The 22,826-nt window shown below is 37.3% G+C and overlaps 1 protein-coding gene across 7 annotated transcripts in view; it reads left to right on the forward strand.

The window, feature by feature from the left end:
* PCCA (propionyl-CoA carboxylase subunit alpha) overlaps positions 1 to 22,826 on the forward strand; it is a 378,662-nt gene that overhangs the window by 96,674 nt on the left and 259,162 nt on the right. For all 7 annotated transcript variants that reach the window (XR_008619078.1, XM_028497435.1, XM_007103730.4 and 4 more), the window contains 2 exons: positions 4,468 to 4,599; positions 16,832 to 16,868. Coding sequence is in view for 6 of the 7 variants with exons in the window: in XM_028497435.1 (XP_028353236.1) it covers positions 4,468 to 4,599; positions 16,832 to 16,868 (169 nt within the window). In the remaining variant the exon portion in view is untranslated. The remainder of the gene's footprint in view (positions 1 to 4,467; positions 4,600 to 16,831; positions 16,869 to 22,826) is intronic.

A 22,826-nucleotide genomic window follows, 5' to 3' on the forward strand; every position in this document is an offset into this window, starting at 1 on the left:
CCCCTGCATTGGCAGGCGGATTCTTAACCACTGTGCCACCAGGGAAGCCCCAGTCTGGTGAGAATTTAAACTTTTCTTTTGTACAAGTCACATATTCTTTTTTTTTTTTTCCTTTAGTAGTATTGCTGGAATGTATCATGGTACTGTTCATTCTGGGTTGACTTTTTCAGGTATGCTGTAGTATGTTTAATATGTATTTTCAGTTTTAAGAAAGTTTGCTTGAGTTACGGTTTTTAGTATTTTTTTCTTTGTTTTAGTCCCCCCCCACACACACACCCTGGGCCAAAGACTCCTCTTATCCATATGTTGGATGTTCTTTGTTTATCTTTAGTATTTGCCATTTTCTCTTGCATTTTAGAAAAAATTTCTTTTTTTTAATATTTAAATTTTTAAAAAGTTTCTTCCTTTGACTTTCTATCTCTTGTAAGGCATTATTTGTTCTCTTTATTCACTCTTATTTTCCCTCTAGTTTAGTCTTCACTTCCAAAATTATTTTCTTTTGCATTTCTAATTCTATCCTTAGGTCTATCACCTCATTTCAGAGCATTTCTAATTCTGATATCTTATTTCATGTTTTCTTATTTTAAAATGTCTTTCAGCTTGTTTTGAAATAATAGGTGACAGTTTGATCTGCTTTGTTAGCATGTCTTTCTCGTGCTTTTTTCCCTCCATGGATGTTTTTCTAGTTCTTATTTTTTTCTTATAAAAACAGTATATAGGATTTTACCTTGACACTTTTATTTTGCTTAGTTTTATGCGTGAAATTAATTTTCCTCTATGTTGCTTTTTAAAGAGCTATATATTTTTAAAAATCAGTGATACATGTCTGAGAAGTTCAAATACTTGAACAGAGATAGCAGGAAAAGATTTATTTGAGGTCTTGAAAAGATGAATTAACCTTGTAATTTCTTCTATTCTTTTTGATACTCATATTGTTATCAACACATTCAGTGGGTAGCACTAATAATGTGCTTTTGAGATAACTATATTAATTTTTGAAAGCTTTCTCACTGACTCAGTTTTTTTATCTCATGTGCTAACTTCTCTGCACCCGTCCTGAAACTGGCCTTTTCTACTAGAAATTCTTTTTTCTTTTATCATGGAATAAAAATTAAAGTCCAGGGTCTAGGTCCTTCAGGCAGTTCAGCAGTTTTTCCATGGCTCTGGCTCATGTCTGTCTGACTTTAGTTTTACAGTTATCCAAGTAGTAATTCTTTATGAACCTAAAATGTATACGTTAAAAAACAAAACAAAACTGAATTCATAGCTTAGCAATTTACTAACTGTCATGGTATTTCTAAGAATGAATTATGTATCATACATTTTAATTTTTACAGATGATAATTATTTCTGCATTTGCAACATAAAGCCTGTTGTAAATTAAATCTGTTTCCCTAACACATGGCTCAAACCCAACTCTCTTCCCCATTCTTTTATCAAAATATGACCAGAACCATAAAATCACAGAATTTAGAAAATGAAAACAATCTTTTTTTTTTTTTCTTCAGTCTTAGAGCAGTGATTTCAGCTTTTTGTAATTTCTTTCTTAGGTATCACTACAAAAGTGTTTCCAGTGATGATTAAAAAATGCCCACTTTTTTCAGGACCATTATACACTTACCTGTATTTAGGTATTATATTTATCATTCATGGTAAATTTACAAGTTCCTTGAAAAGCATAGTTTGAGAAGTAAATTTTTTTGCTATGGCATGCTGGAAGAGACTTAACTGGTGATTAGTGAAAATGGGTAGCAAAAGATACAGGGTTAACAGTAGAGTATTGAAAGGTTATTAGTGCATACATTTTGGCCTTAAGTTCTAAGTCACACAAATCACTCTGGTCAAGAACTCAGGACTTTTGAAACATGCCTCATCACTTTGCAATTACCATACTGTCTTATCCTTGCTTTTTTGGTCAAAGAATTACGGGAGTCAGAGCTATGATACTGCTTCCTTAATTTGCCTTAATTACATTTAAAGGCGAACCCAGGGAGTACTACCAAAACATAAAAAGATACAGATAGAAAGGAAGTTAGTTTATTGAAACATCTGTTTGAGTAGTTACTCAGTGTACTACTGGCTATTTTTCTTTGTGTTGGATGGGAGAAAGAATAGTCACTAAATGCTTGATGTGAGCTTTCTTTCTTGGTAATTTCGCATTTTGGGGTGAGTAATTTTCCTCAAATTAGAATGCATGAAAAAAGTCTGGTTAATCAGTGGTTCCTGGTCGTTGGGCTCTTGTTAATCACAAGTTTTACTGTATAATCATAATGTATTTTGGATGTTCTCATTTACGTATTTCTTCACCTCTTTGTGTAAGTATTCTGATTCCTTGATTACATCTGCCTGGCATAGTGGTATTTAAAAACAGGATTTATGATAAAAATTCCTCCATCTTAGCAAGTAAAATGATAATATGGAAAGACAATTGGTAGTTGAAACATGATTGTTTCCTCTTGGCTTAGTGTTTATTGGGTTGTAGGTTTGGGATAAAGAGAAGTGAGTATGATTGTTGCTCTGGTCCAAAATGACTAGTTTATCCAGCTAGAGACACAGAGTATGTGGAGGTGTAGTCCTACTACCACTTTCCCCTCTTACAGAGCAGTTCCACTTTTAATGTGCTTTACATATTGGGGGTTTCACATAAAATTTTTTTGTTTGTTTTTTTGTTTTTTTAAAGAAAATGAGGTTCTGTTAAAACTACATACAAACATTTGATGGAGAGGTACTTAATGAGCATCTGTTATGGCTGAAGAGGTTTCTTATCTAGCATTCTGTTATTGTAACACTGGTAAGTGTTGGTATTTGGGTTCCTATAACGTATTTTGGGGTCCTGTGGACCTGGCTGTCTTATTATTCTAGTGTTCTCTTTTTATCAGGACTTCTGGGTAGGGGACAAGAACTAACAGTTGTGGCACTCAGCTTGGTGTTTTATATTATCAGTTATTCAGTCCTTCAATCAAACTTGCATGGTGGTTATTACCCCCTTGTCACACAAAGAAAAGATGCTTTAAACTTCAAAATCTAAAAATTCCCCTTTCTTCTGTCTTGCTTTTGGGCAGGAGGGAAAGTATACATCCCGAGTTTAAAGGCATTGGCTTTTCTGTACATTTTATCTGAATGATTTCATCTACAATTTTTAATTCCGTCCTTTATTTGATGCCTTTAAAAATCCGTATCTCAGCCTGGACCTATCTTCTAACCTCTGGACCTCTCTGTCTGTCTCCTGAACATGGGCACTTGACTATCCCACAGGCATCTCACCTCAGCATGTGTAAAGTTGAAACTGTCATATCATCTCCCAAATGTTTATCTCTTCATATATTCCTTTTGTTGTGTCCCTGCTCTACTTGCACCTCCTGCTCTGGGTGGGTTTAATCCCCTTTGCTCACAATGGCTGAGAGCAATCCATGCACCACACTGCAGTAGCTACTCTGGATGATATTCTCATAAGGAGAATGAAGCTCCTTTCTAAAGCCGAGCGTCTTTTCAGGCAGCAGTGCCAGTAGATAGAATATGAGATGTAAATTATATGATTTATTCGTTATACTGACCCTGACCAAAGGTCATGGGAGAATCAACAGTTAGGTACCTTACTCTGATGATGCCCTGCATACAATCTGATTTTTCCTTTTTCATAGTTAACTTCCGTTCTTTACCTAATGACCTCATTCTTTACCTCAGCAAACCCCGTTTTCACTTCTCTGGACCATGCCCTACAGTGGTACTCCATCGGTATTTTTTTAATGTCCCTAATTAGTATTCATCAGCATTTTGTTTACTTTAACATCATATACACAGAGAGGTGGACCCATTGCTGGGGAACTAACAGTGATTTATATAGAGTAGTTTTGATTGAAATCATAACTCTACCTGGTAAATTCCCACTGTATTCTTTACTCATTTCTTATAGTCACAAGGACGTAAACATTGCATACTTTATTTTGTCTCTTTCTCTGAGGTACTGGTGATCCGTTTCATGTTCCCTTGAATTAGTTGATATTCTGTGGTTTTCATCCATGTTATCCCCTACACTTGGCTCAAAGCCTGGCACAAAGTTGGCATGTTAAACTAGGCACTGTGCTGCAGGGTATCGAGAATACACAGATTTATAAGGCATTTTAAAGGTGAACTTACTGTTTAGATTGGGTGGCAGAATACTAGATATAACTACAACACCACAGAAGTTGCTTTACCAAAGAATACTGTTAATATCAAGTAGGAGTTCTTCATTACTTTTAGTTATTTTTCTTTGACCTGGCTTTCATATATCTTTGTGCACATATACTATATGCAACACAGTATTATATATTGTAATATATTGGCTCAAATGCTTGCTTTTAAGTTGTTCTTGGTCTGTGAGTAACTAGTAAATATACATATGGGTTTTTCTTTTTATAAAATTGTGACTCCATATCAAGCACTGAAATGTTTTTGTTATACATTTCTACTGGCATTTCTTCACAGGCAGCAGAAGATGTCATTTTCATTGGACCTGATACACATGCTATTCAAGCCATGGGTGACAAGATTGAAAGCAAATTATTAGCTAAGAACGCAAAGGTTAACACAATCCCTGGCTTTGATGGAGTGGTCAAGGTGAGAAACTATTTTACTCTAATCTTTATAGTACATGTCCTGAAGTCAAACATTTTGTCAAAAGTGTAAGATAAAATGCAGTTTTTGTTTTTTAAAATATTCATGTATAGATTAAGAAAATCAATGTTGTTTACACTTGGATTATTTTGAATGGCGTAAGTTAAAAAGAGCAAGAAGCCCCTGAAGCATTGTATTTAATGATCAGTGTTGACTTTTACTTTCATAGGAGAAAACTTGGTGATATAAAAATGTGCTGTTAGATATGTGAATTTCATTTGTTGGCGGTATATATTTAATGGTTGAAGCATTATGATGTCCTCTGTATCTTTACGGTGAGCTTCTGTCCATATGCATAAAATGTGAGTTGTAAACTTGTTTGGTACAGCTGTGTGTCACTACAGATCCCAAGCACAACTCCTCAACCAGCAAGCCGCTTTTGCAGCTGGAGTCTTCTAAGGAAGACATGCAGAAATTGGAGTATGTGTCTCCCCTTCCTCTCTGCGCTCCTACCCACTGCTGAGGAAAAAGTATTCATTTTTTTTCTCATGAGAAAAGAGTCCCTATGTAGACTTGAACTAGTCTGCAGGAGCTCTTCATCTCAGTGTTTCTTATTGTACTTTCTGGGCTGGGCAGTTCTTCATTGTGCTGGGTTATTTCAGGAATTACAGGACAGTTAGCAAGCATGGCCCCTGGTAAGTAAATATCCTCAGCTTCTTGCCCATATTTACCTATATTTACCTCAATATGTATTCATCCATTTTTTTCTTCTCTCATCTTAACAAAGAATAGATGTTCCCCATCCTCTGTAAAGCCAATTCTTTCTCTTATGCTCCAGATGTACCCTTTATAGACTTCACGGGCTACAGTCTTCACTCATTATCTTTCCTCTCTTCTATGCCTTAAAATTCTCCTTGTCTTTTAACGCCTTTCCATTATTATTGCTATTAAAAATGCTCAGTCAGTCAAAAATGTACTCATCCCTGAGCTCTAAGTGGGAAGCACCTGATGATAAAAGAAATCCGTGGTCCCTCACACCTGGTGCTTCCGGTTTAGTGGAAGGAAATACGTGTTCCTCCTCTTCAGAGAGCACAGTAGCCTCTTGTCCCTCCACAGCTGCCACCTTAGTTCTCTTTCCTTTCACAGCCAAACGTCTTAGAAGAATTGTCCTCACTTGCTTTCATTTCCACACTTTCCCCCTTATCTTTAGTCTACATCTGGCTTCTTTCCTCATTCCCAGCGAAATTTCTCTTGAAAAGGCTACCAGCAACCTCTCCCTCTCATGAAATCAAGTGTGTAATTTTTAATCCTGGTCTTCTCAGTCTCTTCAAAGCATTTCAGTCTCTTGGTTACTTTCCTTCTCGAAATACTCACTTCTGGCACATTACTCAGTTCCAGTTTTGTTTTTGTATTTTTGGCTTGTTTAAATGCTTCCTCTTAGTTTTCATGCTGATTATTCTTCCTACCTTTGTCCCTTAAATGTTGGTTTTATTATGGGTTTTCTCTTATTGGACAAACTCATTCTAAGCAATATAACTTATTTTTATGGCTTCACATCTCAAACCTGTATATCTGTTCTAGATATTGCCTTAGAACTGCTTGTCCAGTTGCTTCTTAAACAGGTCTGCCTGATGCCTTTGAGGCACCAAAAAAGTAACAAGTTGAAGCTGAACTCATCGTTTTCTCTCTAGCCAGGGATTGGCATTCTGTGGCTCCATGCACTCCTGTTTTTGTAAATAAAATTTTATTGGAACACAGCCATGCTGTTTCCTTTATATGTTGTCCATGGCTGCTTTTCCATGATAATGGCTGAGTTGAGTAATTGTGTCAGAGACCCACAAAGTCTGAAATATTTACTACCTGCCCTATTCAGAAAAAGTTTGCTGACTCCTGCTGTAAACTTCTCATTTTTTCCTTTCCTGCCTGAGAAGATGCTGGCATTTTCCATACCATTTCACAAGCTAGAAACTTGGAGTTCCTAATAAATACCGCTACAGAGAATTCACTTAAATATCTTTCTGACCTATTACTTTAATTTTTTTCCTCACACTAACTCCAGGTTCCAACTAACATCATATAGTCTGGATTACTTCACCAGCCTTCTAATTGTTCTCCCTGTAGCCAGTCTTTTTTTTTTTTGCGGTACGCGGGCCTCTCACTGCTGCGGCCTCTCCAGCTGCGGAGCACAGGCTCCGGACGCGCATGCTCAGCAGCCATGGCTCACGGGCCCAGCCGCTCCGCGGCATGTGGGATCTTCCCGGACCGGGGCACGAACCCGTGTCCCCTGCATCGGCAGGCGGACTCTCAACCACTGCGCCACGAGGGAAGCCCTATTTTTATTTTTAAAATATTTATTTATTTGGCTGCACCGAGTCCTAGTCAGGGCATGCGGGATCTTTAGTTGCGGCATGTGAACTCTTAGTTGCAGCATGTGGGATCTAGTTCCCTGACCAGGGATCGAACCCAGGCCCCTTGCACTGGGAGCGCGGAGTCCTAGCCACTGGACCATCAGGAAAGTCCCCTTGTAGCCAGTCTTGGTCTTGGTCCCATCCAGTTAAATTTCGACATTAAAGCTTGAGTGATGTTTCAGAAATCCAGATTTGATCACATGCCTGTGTTTAAAAACTCTTGAAAAGGGCTTCCCTGGTGGCGCAGTGGTTGAGAGTCCGCCTGCCGATGCAGGGGACACGGGTTCGTGCCCCGGTCCGGGAAGATCCCACGTGCCGTGGAGCGGCTAGGCCCGTGAGTCATGGCTGCTGAGCCTGTGTGTCCGGAGCCTGTGCTCCGCAACGGGAGAGGCCACAACAGTGAGAGGCCTGCGTACCGCAAAAAAAACCCCCCAAAAAACAAACTCTTGAATGACTACTCATTTAAATCCTTTGAATAGCTGTCCTTTGTTTCTCTCTTCAAACTGATACTGTGCCAGCTTACCCTTTGCACTGGATGTACCAACCATATATGACATCTTTCAGATTTTTGAAACTTCTATTCTTAATTCTGACACATGTGTGTTGATTCTGCTTCGGTCTTCACTCCTGACTGTCTTCTACACATAGTTTAGGTCTTGGCTTAAACATACATTTCTCACAGAGGCATTCCTTGACTGTATGTGTTAGATTAGGCCCTCTGCTGAATTTTCCCTTAATACCCCGTACTTCACTTACAACATTTAAAATTATTTGTTTACTCATCTATTCAGTAAATATTTAACAAGTGCACACTGTTTGTCTAACATTGTTTGAAGTGCTATGGATATAGTAGGGATCAAAGCAGACCAAAACAAAAAAATATTCCTGCCCTCATTGAGCTTATGCTATAGAAAAAGGAGACAAATAATAAATAATAAAATAAGAAACATAAGACAGGGAATGAGGAGAGGGAATGTTGGAGGGTAGGATACCTGTTTTTTGAATACCTGTTTTTTGAATACCTGTTTTAAGTTCTTTTGGGTATATACTCGGGAGTAGAATTGCTGGATCATATGATAAGTCTATGCTTAACTTTTTGAGGAACTTCCAGGCATCCAAGACTTTGTGTAATCCACTCCTCTTCAATTTGGGTAAAACCTGTGATTTGCTTCTCTAACTAAGAGAATATGGCAAAAGGTGATGGCATGTCACTCCCTTAATTAAGTTACATTATATCGCAAAGGTGATGGAATATCACTGCATTCACTTACATTAATAGGGCAAAGTAATTGAGTGTCACTCCTGTGATTATGTTTTATTATAAAAGACTCCATTTTAGGAGACTAGAGAACAGATTCTAGGTGCTGGCTTGATGAAGAGAACAGCCATATTGAGGAAACCCACATAGCAGTGAACTGCAGACAGCTTCTGAGGATCTAAGTAAAGATGATCTCCATTCGAGAGCCAGCAGAATGGTGGGGCCCTCAGTCATACAGCCTCAAGGAAATAAATTCTGCCAGTCACCTGAATGAACTTGGATTTGTCCCCAGTTGAGCCTCCAAATGCAAATGCAGTCTGGCCCATACCTTGATTGCAGCCTTGAAAGGCCCTGAGCAGAGTATGACAAGTCTTTTCTTTATTAGGTTGTCAATTGGGTTTTAGTCCTTCTTTACATTCTCGTTTTAGAGAGTTTGGGTAGTGGTTTTATGAACCTTGGTCTATTCAGCCCTAATACTTCTGCCGGTATAATTGTATATATATATATATATTTTTTCCGAGCAAGAAATCTGGCCTTCTTGAGATCGTCAGTTTGGGCTTGATTTAGTCACAAGGGTAGTGATGAGTCAGAATCCAAATTTATTCTGTCTTAATGATTAGTAGCAGAGTCCTCAGGAGTTCAAGGACAAGGTCATTAGGAGAGCATTTGATCTGGAAATTCTATTTGCATTGTAGATTCTTTCTTATGAAGTCAGTGTGTATAGTGTCTCATAGGAGGAAGGAATGTTCCTTGAATAAAGGTTCAAAGGTGACAGTTGGGGGCTGGGATGTGGGAAATGTGAGGAATATTAGAGATAACCATTATCTGAGTAATTTGTTGACGCTGAGAGAGAGCTTCTGTAATGATGGAGGGATTTAAGTTTGATGGTGTACCGCCAGTATCAATAAGTAATAATTAGTGAAATTTCTCCTTTTGAGTTGATGGCCAAAATGGGTACTTGATTGGCTTTTGGAACATAGCCTGTTATATTTTTTCCCCTCATTTTCTTGGCTAATACAGAACAATTGTTTACTCATTGTTACTTCTGTTTGCAAAATCTGCAGGTGTCTTTATCAAAAGACTGATATTAATTTCTGGAGCGGGAGCATCTAATTTTATCTGTAAGGCCATTAGACTATTCTGCACCTAGTAACGCAGAACACTAGGTGTTTGAGAGTTTGCTTCCCTGTATTTCCCTAAGGTGCGCCTCTCAGATGAATCATTCATTCATACCAAAAGCTTATGAAAGTCTATTATAATTCTAAGTTCTCCTTGGTGAAATTATGCCATCTAGAAAGATAAGAACATGAATTGGAGTTACAGATTTAATACATTTGAGGAGTAGTCTGACTTACAGCACAGGCGGCCTGAGACAAACCTGTTTACGAAAGTCTTGTCGTGGCTTTTACCAAATAACAGCTGGCCATCTCTAACTGCAGACCTCACAGTGTGCAGTGCCTTGGTGGTTTAGGATTTGGAGGGGAGCCCTCTTCCAGACCCAGACTCCCATGGACAAAAAAATGAGTCAAGACAGGGGAAAGGTTTCAAGGTTTTGATATGGGTTTCAAGGCAAATTCTGTCCTATTTGGATACCCTTGAAACCTTCTGAAGTCACTGGCTCCTGGAGGGCACATGAACATGAACTTGTAGGTCCTATGCTTGTCTTCTTCCATATGAACTTTGTCTTATGGACTCAGAATGAAAAATGTTGAGGGTTTTTTGGAGCTCTCCCCAGTGTGAGATTTTTCTCACCATTGTGGTTGGGGAGACCCCTGAGCGTGGGGGGCTCAGTGGGCATCAGAGGAGCACTGCAGTTTTTGAAGCTAGGATCTTGAACTGTGGCTTTTAGTAGGTCTTGAACTGATTCCAGTGGAACCTCCAAGATTGCCTCAAAGTGATGGTATCCTTTACTGTAGTGGGTAGTAAACTTGGTTTTGCTTGATCAACAGGTTTTTTTGGTTGTCTATTCAGGGAGGCTGCGTTTGACAATCTGCATTTGAATTTCCAACCTCGGTTAATTTGGAAAATAGGGAAAAGTAGAAAGTTGAAGAAAATAAATCCACTGTCTTGTCAGTGTTGTCTCCTTGTATGCCTTAGGTGATTTTTAAGATCCTGTTACACTCTCAAATGATGGTAGATTCTCATTACCTGTGTTAACTTAAGTATGGTATACAGTTCCTAACACCTCCTGTCTGAATTAATTTGTTAAACCACAACTGAACCTGCAGGGTATAGTTTTCAGATAAGCATTTAAAAGTAATTTTAAGGAATGCCCCTTAGCTTTTCAGACAGATGTTAATACTAGTTTTATTTCTAGTTTGCTTTTAATTATTTCTGACATAAGAGACTGTACATATTTTTTTTCTTTTAAATTTGGTTATTTTAGAATCCTTGTGTAGTAATTCCACATTCATTTGGAACTACACTACTTTTCACATTTTGTAGTTTAGATTTGTTAGGTAAAAGATTGCTTTTGATGGTATCTATGCAGATAGAGGTTTGCTGATGCAGATAAATAGTGTAAATTTTTGGAATACCTTGTGGTTTTAGCAACTGCATTAAGCAATACTTTTGCATTGGAAGACTATATGTGCTAATTATAGATAATTCCATTTTTTTTTTGATAATTCCATCTTTTAAAAATCCACACTTTTTTTTTTTCTCCCATGATCTGTGGTATTTTTAAAGCAATTCTTTTTCTTGGCAACTATAGTCTACTTTTTTTCCTCCAAGTACTTGAGTAAGTTAATGTGGTTTCAGTTTGTTATATTTCTCCTTAAAACATTTGTTCCTTTTCCATTTGATTATTTTGAATGTTATTTGGACGTTATATGGAGATGGTTTCCCACATTCTTTTAAAACATTGTGTGTAGTACTTAAGGAGTCTTCTGGAACGGTTTCCTTTTGTCTTGTTCTTGAGTTACCATTTTCATTAGAGAGAAACTAATGTTTTAAAGTGTCATTTAAAGTAGTCAAGTATTCAAATAGTCATCTGGTATGAAGTATTTGCCTTTCATTTTCTTCAGTATCTTATTAACTTGATCTCAGGAACTTGAGAGCAGAATGAACGAAGAGTGTTCATCTGAAGCTGTTGGAAGACAGGGTTGGAATCCCAGCCCACTTGTTTAGCGAAAAATAACAAGCCGCAGACCCTGATTTCAAAGAGCTTCAAGTCCCCTTAGGGAGACCTACAGATAGACAGGCAATTTAATACATTTTAATAATGTGAAGCTCAGAGTGTGTTGGGCCCATGTAGGAGGGGCACCTAGCCTAGTTTAAGGGCGTCATGGCAGAACTTCCAATGGAAGGATATTTAAGTGATAACCTGAAGTCTGAGTAGTAGTGAGTTAGCTAAAAAGTGAGGGGAATTGATGGAGATGCAGCATTATGGTCATTGAAAATATCTTGTAAAAGCTTGGAGCTGGGAGACCATGGGAACTTTAGCAAACTGCAGGTATGCAAGTGTGAGGGGCTGTAGTTAGGGCTGGAGAGAGAATTAGGATCCAGATATGTATGACTTTGAATGCTGTGCATCTGGATGTGGAGGTTATTTTTGTGGCTTTGGGAGCCTCTGAATGGTTTCATGCAGAAGAGTTAACATGATAAAAATTGTGGAATTAGAAAACTTATTTTGATTGTGATGTGGAAAATGGATTGGAGCAGTGCAAAACTTGAGGTTGGTAGACAAATTAGAATGCTCTTCCTTTAACCCAGACAAGAAATGTTAGGGGCCTAAAATAAGGTATTAGGATGGAGCAAAGTAGATGGTATGGGGAGACACTGGAAGTTGAATCTTTAAGATTTTGTGATCTATTAGATGTCAGGTGTGAAGCAGAGGGAGGAATCAACAATGATTAAATTGCTGCATTTGGTTCTAATACCTATCAGTTTTACCAGGAAATTTATTACACTTCTCTGAGTTTCTCTTGTTCTGTAAGAGAGAATAGTAATATTTACATCTCAGAGCAGAGTATGGTAGTATATTTGAGTGAGGTTTATAAATTATGCAGTGTAGGTTTAAAGTAGTAATTGTTTTTGTCACCTAATTAGCTAGATTTTAAACACTGCACTTTTGCTCTAGCAGAAGGAGCCAAATAATTACAACAAAAAACTAGTGTGAAGGGAATCATTAAAAAAAAACAAAAAATCGGAAAGCTGTGTCCTAGTAATTAAAAAGTACAATATTAGACATCAGTATCCTTTTTCCCTGCTAAACCGAGAATAACTTTCCTGATGATGCTTTAAAGGCTTTAAGGCTTTATATTTTTGAAAAAGGGTTCAGTTATGTTTATTATGCTGTTTTACAATAAGAGAAACGTGTACTAAATTTTAGATTCGAGAATATCAATAAATTAAAGTCTTCTGTTTGACTTGGAATTATCTGGAAAATAGAATCAGCTGGAACCTATCTTCTGAACCCAGGATTGTTGAAAGTTTTGCTTTACTTTGTATATGAATGCAGATTAGTTTGAGCATGCTTTTTGTGTACAGATAGAGCTTTTACCCATAGTGTCTTTTTTTTTTTGATGTGGGCCATTTTTAAAGTCTTTATTGAATTTGTTACAGTATAGCTTCTGTTTTATGTTTTGTTTTTTTGGCCAGTGAGGCATGTGGGATCTTAGCTTCCAACCAGGGATTGAACCCGCACCCCCTGCACTGGAAGGGAAAGTCTTAACCACTGGACCGCCAGGGAAGTCCCATGCCCATAGTGTCTTGAAGCAATAATTTTTTTTTTTTTTTTTTTTTTTTTTTTTCCTGTACACGGGCCTCTCACTGTCGTGGCCTCTCCCGTTGCGGAGCACAGGCTCTGGACGCACGGGCTCAGCGGCCATGGCTCGCGGGCCCAGCCGCTCCGCGGCATGTGGGATCTTCCCGGACCGGGGCACGAACCCGTGTCCCCTGCATCGGCAGGTGGACTCTCAACCACTGCGCCACCAGGGAAGCCCGAAGCAATGATTTTTTTGTTTTTTTCAGAAACAGTCACTGATTTGTTCAGAACCAGCTGAGGAAAGTAAACTCCTAAGTAGCTTCCCATACTGATGAGGGAGTACAGAATTCGGGGTTGGTAAGTAGGCTGTATGTAGCAAGTGAGAAGGGAGAGGTGTGGTCTGAATCGTGGGTGGTGGAGCCACTATTGGACACTACTGTCACTGTAGAAATAAATAGGGTGTTTAACATCAGGGAGGACTATTTGAATTTGCCTGTCTTTGTTATAGATTTTACTTCCCTTCCCTGCCCAAGAAGAACCCTGCTTACCAGCTGTAAAGAGTACTTGGATCATCTGATCCAGTGAAGGGCACTGGAGGTACAAGTGCACATTTTTGCAGTATTGTAGTGCCAGTATTAGTTCTGTATCATGCAGGTTCAGAGAAAGAGTGATGACCACAGGATAGGACAACCAAGGGAAGGCAGGAAAGGAACAAACTTGATAGTTGGGGGTGCAGGCTGCCCATTTTATCACATGTTGCCAGCCTTAACTGAGTGCTTACTGTTTGTCAGACTCTGTTCTGGTGTGTTTCAGCTGTACTAATTTCATCTTTTTAATAACCCTGTGAGATATTATGTCCATCTTACAGATGAGGAAACCTAATTCCATAGAGGCATACTGGTAGGTAATGCGTTCACTGTCACTGAGCCAGCAATGGAGCCCATGCCTTTGGGCTCCAGTATCTGTGCTCTTAGCTGCTGGGCTTTGCTGCCTCACAGGTGGGTGCTACAGGATAAATTGGGCCTGCAGAAAAAGCATCCTTTTTTTTTAGCTCCTTTTGACATTGTGGTGATCTGCTTATTTGGTTATAGCAACATCACCTACCTCTCCCATCATACTCTGTAAAACAGAATTTTTTACTGTTTTATTCTTCAGTTGGATGACAGAGCTCACTTAATGTAAGCTGTGCTGAAATAGAGGAGTAGAAGAAATGGTTACTGGTTCTGTTGGCGTCTTTCCTCTTTCTCCATTTCTTGAACTGCTGTTTTAGAATTATATAACTTAATACTTTCCTGCAACCCTTTCCTCGTCAGATGATTGTTGGTCTTTTTCTTGTTGGTTCAATTTTTTTTTACTACAAAATTTTTTTCTACCTATAGCCCTACAGGGAAGTTACACTGTGGGATGTGTCAGTGCCATTGAATTTGGAGCTATTGGGCTGGCCAAAAAGTTCGTTTGGGTTTTTCTGTAACATTGCGCGGCAAAACCCGAACGAACTTTTTGGCCAATCCCAATATATAGGACCTTTTAATCTCTTTAAAAGTAGTTTTGTATATATGCTGAAAGAACATGTTGGAGCTAGGTGTACTTAATAGTTTATTGTTGAAACTGATAATAGAGGTTTTTAATGTCTAGTACATAATATATGCTCAATTAAATATTTTGGGATGAATGAATGACAAGTGAAAAATTAATTTTAAAGACAGTTTGATTTTACTTGGAACGTCATTTAGTAGAATTTGCTTTTCATAGTAAGAAAACTTAAGCATACTGATTAGTTAAAACACAAGATTGTTTTGTGGCAGTTTATCGAAGTGTTGGATTTGTAGCAGCTAAAGAATTTTTAGAAGTTTTGCTTTGTGTCAACATATATCTCTCTGTACACAGTCCATCCGTAATATGTATGTATAACTACGTATTAAAATATTACTAATGAACTAACATTGCCTGTTAGTTCTCTCAAGGTAATGAACCTTTTAGATAGCAGGGTTTTTTCTCTCTGAATATCTTTTGCAAATATACTATTACACGTTTGAAAGAAAAGACATGTTAAAAGTTTCCTTCTAGGCTTCTTATAATCCAGTCTCCATCAGCCAGCACTCTTCCTGTATTTTGTTCGCGAGGCACTAATTGTCCGCATTTGGCAGGTTTAACACTTCCTGACAGAGAGGCTATTAAGGGGAAGTATTCTCCAATAACTGTCACTGGCTTGAACAAAGAACCTTCAAACTCAATGTGTGGAAACCACTAACATTATTAAATGACCCTTTTCATGGATTTTTATCCCTTTAAGCTAAAATTTGGAGAATGTAAGGTCAGTGAAAACAGCAAGGTGTAATAAAGCAGTAAACCTTGATTTTTTGGGGGAGTAGAATGGGAAGTATAGATTTATCTCTGACTTGAAAACAATTGTTATTTGGAAAATCTCATTAGCAGATGTGACTGCTTGGAGTTAAAAAAAAAAAAAGACTTAAAACTGATGTTGCTTTCAGGACTGCTTTGAACTTAACAAGCACCTATTTGTGGAGCAGACTGGCTAATGAAAGGAAATTAAATTTTTCTGACAACTTCCCCTGCCAACCTCCTTATTCAGGGGATGTTATTAGGTACTGAAGACTTTTAAGGAAGATTTTTTTTTTTTTTATTAGACATGAATGAAGCAGTTATAAACATCCCCCACCCTCCCATTTTGGGGGAGGATTCTGACATGGTTACTCTACATTTTAAAGTATTAGCTTAAAAGCTTAAAAAATACCAACCTTTACTTTGATATTTTAAAGTTATTTTCTAAAAATTCAGGCATTCTTACCAGCTAATGGTTTCAAAACATTATTGTCATTCCCTGTGATAGTTTAGTTTATGTCACTAAATTATTTAAAAAGTTAAATTTACTAGGATTTACTTGGATTTAAAATCTTTTCAGCTTTCTCTTTACTGTTATCTGGGGGACATGTATCAGGAGTGTCCCTGTGTTGGATGTGTTAGTTAGGTGAGAATTAATGATCAATGAAATGGTTTAGATTCAAGGGAAGTTTTGGTCCATTCAGTGGCATTGGTTGATATTTAGCAGTAAGTAATCCTTACATTCATAAACTTTTACCTTGTGCTGTTTTATTTATTTTTATTTTTAAAATTTTTATTGAAGTATAGTTGATTTACAGTGCTACCTTGTACTGTTTTAGAATGCCTTTTCTTTCCTTGGCTTTTTGGAAGTTTTCCCCCCACTAGATGGTTCATTGAATTGCAGGTTTTAATTTATGTTAACAAGATGTAACTGGTAAATATGTACCCCAAAAAAGGATGAAATAAAAAAGAAAAAAGAAAAAGTAATGGAGATTACTAAAGGAATTTTTTGAGGGGAACAATTGGCAATTCCTATAGATACTAGAAATTTACTTTTTTGTTTCTGGAAAATCTGTTGATCTCCTCCCAAACAATAGAGAATCAACTCCCCCTGCTGACAGAATCAAGGAAAACATGACATATAAATATCAGAGACAGAAACAAGCTGGCTGTGGACAAGCTTTAATGATCTGATTTATGGTTCAGTATTGATTGTAAACATCTAAATTCTGCCGTTAAATTCCAGCAACTGCACCAAATCATTTGGCAATTCTGGTAGTGCTTCCTGCCAGCTCATTTCAAACTGCTTTGAGTTTCTTAATATAATAATGATGAGGTAGAATTTACATTCCACTTATGGTATTAATTTTACATTTCTCTGAATAAAAAGAGTTAGAAGGTTGTAAAATTGAACATTAAATGAATCAGAGGAGGCAGTAGTGCAATATACGACTGCCCTAAAGACATTGTGCAATGGTTGATGGGATTAATGTTGGGTCTCATTTCCTGCTTTTACAGGATGCAGATGAAGCTGTCAGAATTGCAAGGGAAATTGGTAAGTTCTTAAATTAACTTTGGTAGGATTTCTATGTCTTTTAGCAGATATGGTTGAGTAAACATGTAATACGTAATTCCCGAGGAGCAAATAATAGTTTAATAGTTTCAGGTTTCTGATTACTTGTTCCTCTGGAAGAATTTATCAGCGGAATTACCATATTCTATTATTAAAGGGAACTTTAAAGAGTAATTTGACCTTAATTATAGTTCCTTTGTAAGAGAAAATCACTGGCTAATTAAAAGAAGGAATTGTCTTAATAGTTCTTGAGATTGGATGTAATGTAAATTTATATATATGTAGTTGAATGCAACTTCCTAAAGGACATACATGATTAACATGAAGATTTCGTATTTGACAAGGCTCTTCAAGTTTTTACCTTTTCCTAAGAATTTAAGTATCAACTTAAAAATCTTTCTAGGAAAGAGAAAATAGAATGAAATGAGAACAGAATATTCTAAATTGGAGTAAAAGGTAAACTGAAGGACGTTTTAATGACTGTTTTACTTGCCTGTTGTATGTATAATTATACTGGGGCAGTGCTTCCTGACTTTCTATTTTCAAAAATATTCCTGGCACTCTTGACAAGTATTGTATTTTCAGTACCTGTTAATTAAGAGAATGCATGGGCATACTGTTATCATAGATTAGTAATGCTGTTAAATAACTTTACAGTTTTATTAATCAGTTCATATTTGTTTGCATTTGACAAAAATTCGTAGGTAGATGAGAGAAATTAGACAATGCTTGGTAGTTAGGAATTCACAGCATCTTAGCATTCCTGCACTGATGGGGCCAAGCTTTTCAGCATCCCACATTAACATTTCTTTAGTCCTGTTTTCTCTGATTATTTAGAATTATTTTATTCATTTGGAGAGCATTACTTTGGCTGATTTGACTGATACAGGTCCTGGACTTAAGACCAGGCCCTAGAAAATCTTATTTTATCTGACTATAACATCTGTTCATTAATCATTTCTTCAGCCTTCAAAAAGCATCAAAAAGCATCTCAGTACTTCTCAGGAAGATTTGCTAGATTCTGAATATAGGTTGGACTACATGGAACTGATTTGTGGTTTATGTCTTTAAGAAAATTAAAAGCTTCTCTCTGTGGTTTGAAATCACTGCATTCCTCATAGCCTAAGAGGCTATATAACATGTCTGCTGGCTTTTGAGGAGACTTTCCTAAGATACTTTTATTCTCTTGTGTACTTGTAAGTGTCAAAAGTCATCTTTTTAGTTCTAGTTTAGATATTATCATCTGTATAACAGGACATAATAATACTGTTATCACAATAATATCTACATAAAAAGAACAGAATATTTGAAGGAATTTAGAGAAATAAAAAGGGGTTAGGAGAAAATCTTGAATTCCGTTGGTGTGTCACAATTTGAATTATGAATCATCAGCTCTTGAGAATTCCCTTTGTATAAATGGCAGGTTGCTTTGCTTGCTCTTTTTTTGTCTTTCACTTTAAGGAAAAAAAAAATTGTGACCTTTAAAATAACCAGTGAATCATGGTGGGGCTCTGACCAGTTCTCATCCCTTGGCTTTTTCCTCCCTTACTATTTTAGTGCTGTACTTAACCACCCTCAACCCCCTTCAGTTTTTTACTTACTGAGTTTATCTAATTCAATTGAAGGCTCTTTTCTTTATATTTGGGCACATCTGTTATGGTCCTTCTTCTTTCCTGTCTTTCCTCTAGTTCTTCCCCAGTTGCTTCTTCTCATTCGTGAAATGAATGATCGCAATCATGCCTATTAAGTATAAGAGTGCTAGTGTTTTGCTTATGCTGAAAGAAAGGGAAGCCATAAAATTTGAGGCAAAGTAAAACATAATAAAGAACCAGGGTCATCAGCCTTATAAAGCTTTTGAAATTTCCCTGAAAACCCCCTCTGAATCACTACTGAAACCTCCCATAAAACGTTTTCCCTCAAGTGCCAGCTTCTAAAATAAGTTAAATTACATATTATTAAAGTTTCTTGGTTTTCTGTATTGTTTGGTTGATTCATCACTTTTCTACTAATTTTATTGAGATATATCACATTTTTAACTACATTATGATTTTGATGACTTCTTGTGAGTTTGTCTAAGAGTTGAATTGAACATTGATTCCCTGGGAAAATAAGTTCCCAGTTCTAAGCAACTGAATTATAATCAACCTTTGAACCTATCCATTTGTGGGTTGCGGATGGTCCATTTGTCATGCCTATTCACAGATTTCTCTGTTTTACTTCTTTCTGTGTTATGTGGTGAAAATGAAATTGATTGTCTTTTCTGTGGTTCCCTTCTCTCTCACATCTGTACTTCTTTTCTGGAAACAGGGATCTGGGCTGCCTAAGGAGGAAACTACCGCGTTGAGCATTGATGAATTAGGTGCCTTTTGCATAATAGTAGCTCTTGTTTATGGAGCATTTTTTCCATGTAGCAGGCACTTTGTGAATGTTATTTCTAATGCTAATTCTTGGGTTAATTATTTTCATTTACATTTAAGAAACTAAGGATTAGAAATGGTAAGTAATTTGCTCAAGGTCACAGGGCTAGTGAGTGGTGGGCTACTTTAAATTTAGGGTCATTTAGCTCCAAAGAGCATGGATTTTTCAATATACTTTGGAAAACTAATGGTATTAGAGGTTGAGAGCTAAAATTTGAGTTACCACTTTGTGTAAAATAGTATAAGGCACTTAATCATGTTATATGTGGAATTTAAGAATCAGACAGCCCCTTATCATTGACAGGGTGAGAGACAGTTAAGACTTGATATGTTACTTCTATGTACTTGTTTTTTGGTCTTCCTTGTCTCCCTCATTCTCACTCCTGATTTTTTCCTTTTGACCTCTCAAGTTTAAAGATACAGGGCTATTGATCCCCAGTTTATCTTTAACCCCAGAGATAGGCAACAGCAATCAGTGAGCTTGATTTGCATTAAAGTTTGAGCCCTTTTTACTGGATCAAAGGTCCTTAATACAATCAAGCCAAAATTGATTCTTAAAAGGAAAAGAATTTGTAAGTCTAAACCCTGTTCTTTAACAACTTCCAGATTATTCTGATTGTTTTCTTTTCTTCTGCCTGTCTTCCTTACAGTCACAAATCATACCCAATTTAAGAAAAATTTTTTTGATCCTCAGATCCACCATACTCCAAACCTGCTTCTCCCACGGTTTCTACATCTCGGTAGATGTCACTCCATTCACTCAGTGGCTAAAGCTAAAACCCAAGATCTCTCCTGGTGCCTTTTCCCCTGTCATCCTATTGTCAGTCTATCAATAGATACTGTCAAGTCTTCATTCAAAATATCTCCCATATTCACTACTCACTATCTTGACTACCAGCAGTCTCCTCCAAACTACCATTGTTCTTGCAGGGACTATGATAATAGTTTTCCTACTTCTTTTCTTAAACACTTCAAAGCCATTCTTCACATAGCAGTCAGTGTGATATTTTAAAACTCTAAATAATAAGGACACACCCCATCTCATCCCACCCAATTGATCCCAGCTTTAAACCCGTTAATGACTTGCCATTGCACTTAGATAAAATTAAAATTCCTAACTGTGACCACAAGCCCCAAATGATTTGACACCTGCCTTTCTCTCCAATCTCATTTTATACTACTCCCTTTCTTGCCTGCCATACTTCAGTCACACTGTCTTTCTTTCATTCTTTTTTTTTTTTTAATTTATTTTATTTATTTTTGGCTGCATTGGGTCTTCGTTGCTGCGCTTGGGCTTTCTCTAGTTGTGGCGAGCGGGGGCTACTCTTCGTGGCTTCCCTTGTTGCGAAGCACGGGCTCTAGGTGCACGGGCTTCAGTAGTTGTGGCTCGCGGGCTCTAGAGCGCACGCTCAGTAGTTGTGGCGCACGGGCTTAGTTGCTCCGCGGCATGTGGGATCTTCCCGGACCAGGGCTCGAACCCGTGTCCCCGGCATTGGTAGGTGGATTCTTAACCACTGCACCACCAGGGAAATCCCTACACTGGCTTTCTTGATTACATCCAACTTCAGGGCCTTAGAATAAGATTTTTTTGGGTGGGGTGGGAAGCCTGGAGTACTGTTGCTGATATCGTCACATAGATGTGGCTCCTTGTAGCCGTTCATATCTTGGCTTCACGTTACCACTCAGTAATTCTGTTTTATAACCATATTCCAAATCTCTGCAAAGTACTCATGTCTTTTGGATATTTTTCTTGTTTGCTAACTTTTTCCTCAATGTGTTATTTTGAAAATTTTCAATCATACAAAGACTTTTACAGTGTATACCTATATACCCAACACCAACACTCCACTCTTAATCTTTTGCTAGATTTGCTTTATCGCTTATCTATCCATTGGTTAATCCATTTTAATTTTGGTGCATTTCAAAGTACATTGCAAATATCAGTATGCATCCCACTAAATACTTCAACATAGATGTCTTTAACTTAATTCAGTATTTGTATACAATTTGGTTATCTTGAGGCAAAATTTATATACAGTAACATGAACAGGTCTGAAGTGTGTATTTGCTGATTTTGATATATGCATACCCACCCTGTGTAACCCCAAACCCCACTAAGACGTTGGACATTACTGTCACCCCAGAAAGTTCCCTTATACTCCTTCCATGTCAGTATCACCGCCTCAGATTTGGAGACAACCTGTTCTAAATTTTTATACTAATTATTGGATTTTTAAAAATTGAGGTAAAATTTAAATAGTATAAAATCTGGCCTTTCAAAGTGTACAGTTTCAGTGTTTTTTAGTATATGCATAGGATTAATGAACCATCACCATAGGCTAATTCCAGAACATTTTCATTACCCCTAAAAGAAACTCTCTATCCATTAATATTCACTCCTTATTTCCTGGCCCCTGACAATCGCCAATTTACTTTCTGTTTCTATGGATTTACCTATTCTGGATATTTCATATAAATGGAATCATAAAACATGTGACCTTTTGTATCTTTTATGTTTTCAAAGTTCATCCATGTTTTACCATATATCAGTACTTCATTCCTTTTATGACCAAATAATATTCCATTGTGTGTTTATACCACATTTTGTTTATCCATTCACCTGCGGATGGACATTGGGTTGTTTCCAGCTATTGACTATTGTAGATAGTGCTGCGGTGAATATGCATATACGTGTATATGTTTGCGTACCTGTTTTCAATTATTTTGGTATGTACCTAGTTGTGGAATTGCTGGTTTATATGGTAAATCTATGTTTTAACTTTTTGAGGAAACTCCAAACTGTTTTCCACAGTGGCTGAATCATTTTACATTCCTACTAGCAATGTATGAGGTTTCCAATTTCTTCACATCCTTGCCAATACTTGTTACTTTCTTTTTTCAAAAAATATTATGGCCATCCTAGTATGTGTGAAATGGTATCTCACTGTGCCAGACATTGGCAGAATGGATTAAAAAACATGATCCAACTCTTTGCTGTCTATGAGAAACTCACTTTAGATCCAGAGATAGAAATAAATTAAAAGCGAAAGGATGGAAAAGGATATCCCATGCAAATAGTAATCAAAAGAGAGCTGGGGTGGCTATACTAATATCAGACAAAACAGACTTTAAGCCTAAAACTGTCATAAGAGACAAAGACATTATACATTGATTATTTTAAACTTATTAACTATTATAAACATCTATGCACCAAACTGCAGAGATGCAAAATATATGAGGTAAACATTGACAGAATTGAAAGGAGAAATAGATTGTTCTACAATAATGGTTGGGGACTTCAGTAGTACAATTTAAATAATGGGTAGGATATCTACAGAGAAGATCAATAAGGAAGTAGTAGAGATCTTAACACTTTAAACCAATGAGACCTCATAGATATATATATAGAACACTCTACCCAACAATAGAATACATTTTTTTTTTTTTAAGATGTTGGGTGTTGGGGCTTCCCTGGTGGCGCAGTGGTTGAGAGTCCGCCTGCTGATGCAGGGGGCCCAGGTTC

This window comes from Physeter macrocephalus, chromosome 13, assembly GCF_002837175.3.
Source record: "Physeter macrocephalus isolate SW-GA chromosome 13, ASM283717v5, whole genome shotgun sequence".
Classification (NCBI taxonomy): Eukaryota; Metazoa; Chordata; class Mammalia; order Artiodactyla; family Physeteridae; genus Physeter; species Physeter macrocephalus.